The following is a 4,098-nucleotide window of genomic DNA, read 5'->3' on the forward strand; positions in this document are numbered from 1 at the left end:
TAAATAATGTTGATCACTGAATTTTAAAATTAAACAGAAAGAAATACGAAAAGACAAAGTTTCAAATCGTAATAGGATTAGAGTCGAAATCCGCTGGGCGTAATATGTACAAAGGAAACCAAAAAATAAATATTTGACAAAATTGAAGCGCGCCGTACGATGATACCAATAAAAAAAACGAATGACTAGAGAATGTAAGTAGTTTTCCATATAAATGGGACTTTTATCTGCGACGCGAATGGACAGATGAGCGCATATTGTTTTTTTGTCTCGATTTTCCCGATCAAAATCAGGACACGAACGCTCTTTTAGTAGAGGATTATTAAGCTGCCAACGATGTAGCTCTGAACTCTTGTCGATGTTCTTATAATGACGCGCAAAAACGTGCACCATGCTCGCCTGCACATACAGCAAAACTGAATTCGTCATTTATCTTTTTCATGAATTTTCTTCCGACCTCACGTGCCGACACTTATGTGGTGTCAGCTAGGATATTGCTTTATTTGTTGCCGAATCCATACACATATACGACACATAATTGTATATTCGTTCACATATACATACATACTAGAGATGGGTAACTCACTCCGAATTATCACACCGATACAACTCCTCCCTCGGAGTGAATCCGAGTGGAGTTATCTTACAGGATTTGCCATATCCGACTTCTCTAATCTTGTACTAAATCTGTTAACACGTGCAGATATTTGTTTAAATTTTTTTACTAATACGAGTTTAGATTTGGGTCAAAAGAAGTGGTCTTTTTCTCGTTTCACAGTCAGTTTTAGGAATTTCTAGGTATATAATGTCTCAAAATAATGCTATTTTATATTCTATATTCTGTATACGAAAATGTTTGTCCGTAAATGAGCTCTTTCAATAGTATACAACCAGCTAAAAATACTTAGTATTATATTATAACTTTTACACAATTAGGAGTTTATAATTGTGTAAAAGTAATAGTATCCTAATCAAACTACCTAATTTATAAAGCAAATAATAAAAGAACGTGAGGTATTATTATTTTGTGAAAAATATTATACACAAAGTTTTGTTCTTAATTCATATATAAGGTTCACTGCATTATTTTCATATAAAAATAAACATTTAAAGAATTCTATATTTTCTCTTCAAAAATAATTACAAAATTGATTTTGATTCCCAAGTTTTTTGTCAATTTGAGATTTGTATGCATATTGAAATGCATAAAATAATGATTATTATAATAAAATGAATAAAAATGTTTGAACTATTTGTAAACTATTTCCAAAGTCTTAATGAATCCTTAGATATGTTAACAATACACTAGAGAACACATTTATATCAAGTATTATGTATCAAAGTTGTCCGAGTCCTGGAATTATTAAGCGGATATAACTCCTCCCTGAAGCGGAGTCAAATCCTAACAGATCCGGTTTCGGATATGATAAACCCATCTCTAGTACATGCATAAATTTTTTTGGTATAAAAAATTACTAACTGATTGTGAAGTATGTGGTATATAAGTGAAAGAGGCAGCTTAAACAAATTAAATGAATTGTTTCCCCACTGCAATGCCTCATATAAATATTGTCAGGGCAATGAATGTTAACATTGCATGTGCCAGTCTAATCTGAAACTGATTTCATTTAAATTGTATTAGTATATTTGAATATTCATAGTTTTTATTTTATATTACTGTGCTTTTTATTAAATAATTTTTTTTTTAATTTCGGAGCAGAATCAGAACATTTATTTTCGAATTATGTTGTGGCATGTCTAGAGAATCGAATGAAAATTCAAAAACTGTGACGAAAATATTATAGTTTTTTCTTGTATCTTCAGATTACATTGTTTTCGCTTTTTCTGCAAGCTATTTATTCATGAGGTATATATGTGCACACAGGAATCTTTGTACAATGCGATAGTCTTGTAAACCAGATTTTGCAAGAATGTGATCTAAATTTTGGCGCATCTAGTTTTATCGATATTAAGGTAACCTTGCCGTCGCTAAGACTTAAAAATTATTTTGGAACTGTTGCACCGCATAAAGGAGATAAATTTAAGCTTTTCAATAAGCTCAGAAAAATCTTGATAAAAATTCATTGAAAGACATTCGCAAAAAGGACAATAATATCTGTTATTAAAGTAGAAAAATGATAATAAAATGACTATTATAAAATAAGAATTTATGGTAGGAGGGTTATTGAAAAGTTTAGAGTAAAATAATGAAAGCTTAAAAATGACTTTTGCTAGAACACTTAGCTCAATTTACCTAAAAAATATTCTAATCTAAGGACGAGTCACAATCAAAGTCAATTCAAGAATAGAAACATAAAAATGAATGCTATAATTGGATTTAGTAACCAAATGTAATAAAATCATAAACTAATCACGTATTCTGGTTTATTAAAATTATTGAAGTAAAACTTCTTTAGGCGCAACTACGGTGAAAATAAAAAATACGGTGAAAATAGAGTTACGCCCAAACTATACGTCATTAGCTTTCGATGAAATCATTTCTATACGGATCGATTGTGATTAGTCGTCGGTTATGTGAATGGAGATTTGTCGTTGTATGCGTACCGGCATAAACGTTGTATGCGTATCGATATCAACAAATAAATCGGCATAGATAAATAAACATTTTAAAATTACATCGTAGTACAAATCTTGATTTAATGAAAAATGCCTGAATCAGAAGAATATTTTACCCTGTTCCTTGAAAATAATAAAACAAAGTAAACGTAAGTTTATTGATTAGAATTTATTTCTATATTATTCGTAGTTTCTATAAATCTTTGGAATTATTAAAATGGAAAATATTTTTTAGGCAAGACAGATATTACAGCTGCTCAAAGAATGAAATTATATCGCCAGCGAAAAAGTAAAAAAAATACAAACAGTCAATGAATGTACGTTAATTTTAATTACATGAAATTCTTCAAACACAGTTACATGATGAGTGAAATTTCGAAAACAATATTTTTTTAGGCGTTGTTTAGCATAATCCACTTCGTGAACGAATTTTATAGAATTTATTAATCAGCAAATACTGCATTTCTCTAATGAAGGTTCATTTCTAAATGCTAATTACAATGACAAACCGATCATGTCATATTTGAAGTATGACTTTAATTACATTATTGTTATTAAATGTTATACATATTTTTAATGCTATTATAAATATATAATTTAGAATTTATCATTATATAAATGTGTATAATGGTTGACACTAATAAATGTGTGCATCAAGAGTGTTACCATTTATTTTTACTTAAATGCCATCTTGTACAGTAGCAAATAAGTTATACTTTAATCACGTGTGAACCTTACGCGCACTCTTCTTTTATTTTTGCCACATCTTAATTTGTCATAATTCCAATACTTTAAAAAAAGTCAAGATCATCGAAAATTGTTAATAGACTTTTATTTTTAGACATTAGAAATTCATAAACTTGCCTTGAAGCTTTAACCCTTTCTACTCGGATGCCGCCGCTCCAAAATTCATATAAGTCTCGGAATTCGCGAGTGGAAAGGGTTAATTCAGATTTTTTTGAGTTTGATAATAATTTTCAAAACAAACAATTCAAAGACATTGTCATCTAAATTAATCCAGCTTCAACAAGTGGTAAATCAACAAACTAACGTATCATATCCTTGCAGCTGTACCTGACATCGAACGTGAGTCAGGCCGACTACAACATGGGATACTGCATGACCGGCACGTTGGAGCGCGGCAGCGAGGAAACGAACCATTTCCAGACGACGCACTTCGCAGTGATTCGAAGGAGGATAGGAAACGAAAAAGAGTGCACTCGAAAATCATGATAGATATGAATTAAAAAAATGAGAAAAATAATATCAAACAAACCTAAAAAAAACAAACAATTATACGTAAGTTAATATACATATATGAAATCGATTTAAGTTGTGATATCAGAACATTGTAATTATAGGCAGAGGGGTGTCCGCAATGAAACTCGAGAAATCTGCTTTTTAACTCATTGACTGCCACAGTAATTTTTAAAAAAGTTTTATGTAAAAAACGCATTTTGACTGTCTTTACCATAAGAATATATCATATTGTAATATTGTCTACAGGATCTTTACTACCAA

General features: G+C 30.3%; 1 protein-coding gene across 1 annotated transcript in view; it reads right to left on the reverse strand.

Annotated features, from left to right (window-relative positions):
- Positions 1-3,738, reverse strand: part of LOC113375463 (reversion-inducing cysteine-rich protein with Kazal motifs-like) — a 28,481-nt gene extending 24,743 nt beyond the window's left edge. Inside the window, exon 1 of the mRNA XM_026615397.1 lies at positions 3,652-3,738. Within this exon, the coding sequence (XP_026471182.1) occupies positions 3,652-3,738 (87 nt within the window). The remainder of the gene's footprint in view (positions 1-3,651) is intronic.
- Positions 3,739-4,098: the final 360 nt, after the last annotated feature.

Source organism: Ctenocephalides felis, unplaced genomic scaffold (assembly GCF_003426905.1).
Source record: "Ctenocephalides felis isolate EL2017-DRISC unplaced genomic scaffold, ASM342690v1 CF-g0.4_SCAFFOLD_01886, whole genome shotgun sequence".
Taxonomy (NCBI): Eukaryota; Metazoa; Arthropoda; class Insecta; order Siphonaptera; family Pulicidae; genus Ctenocephalides; species Ctenocephalides felis.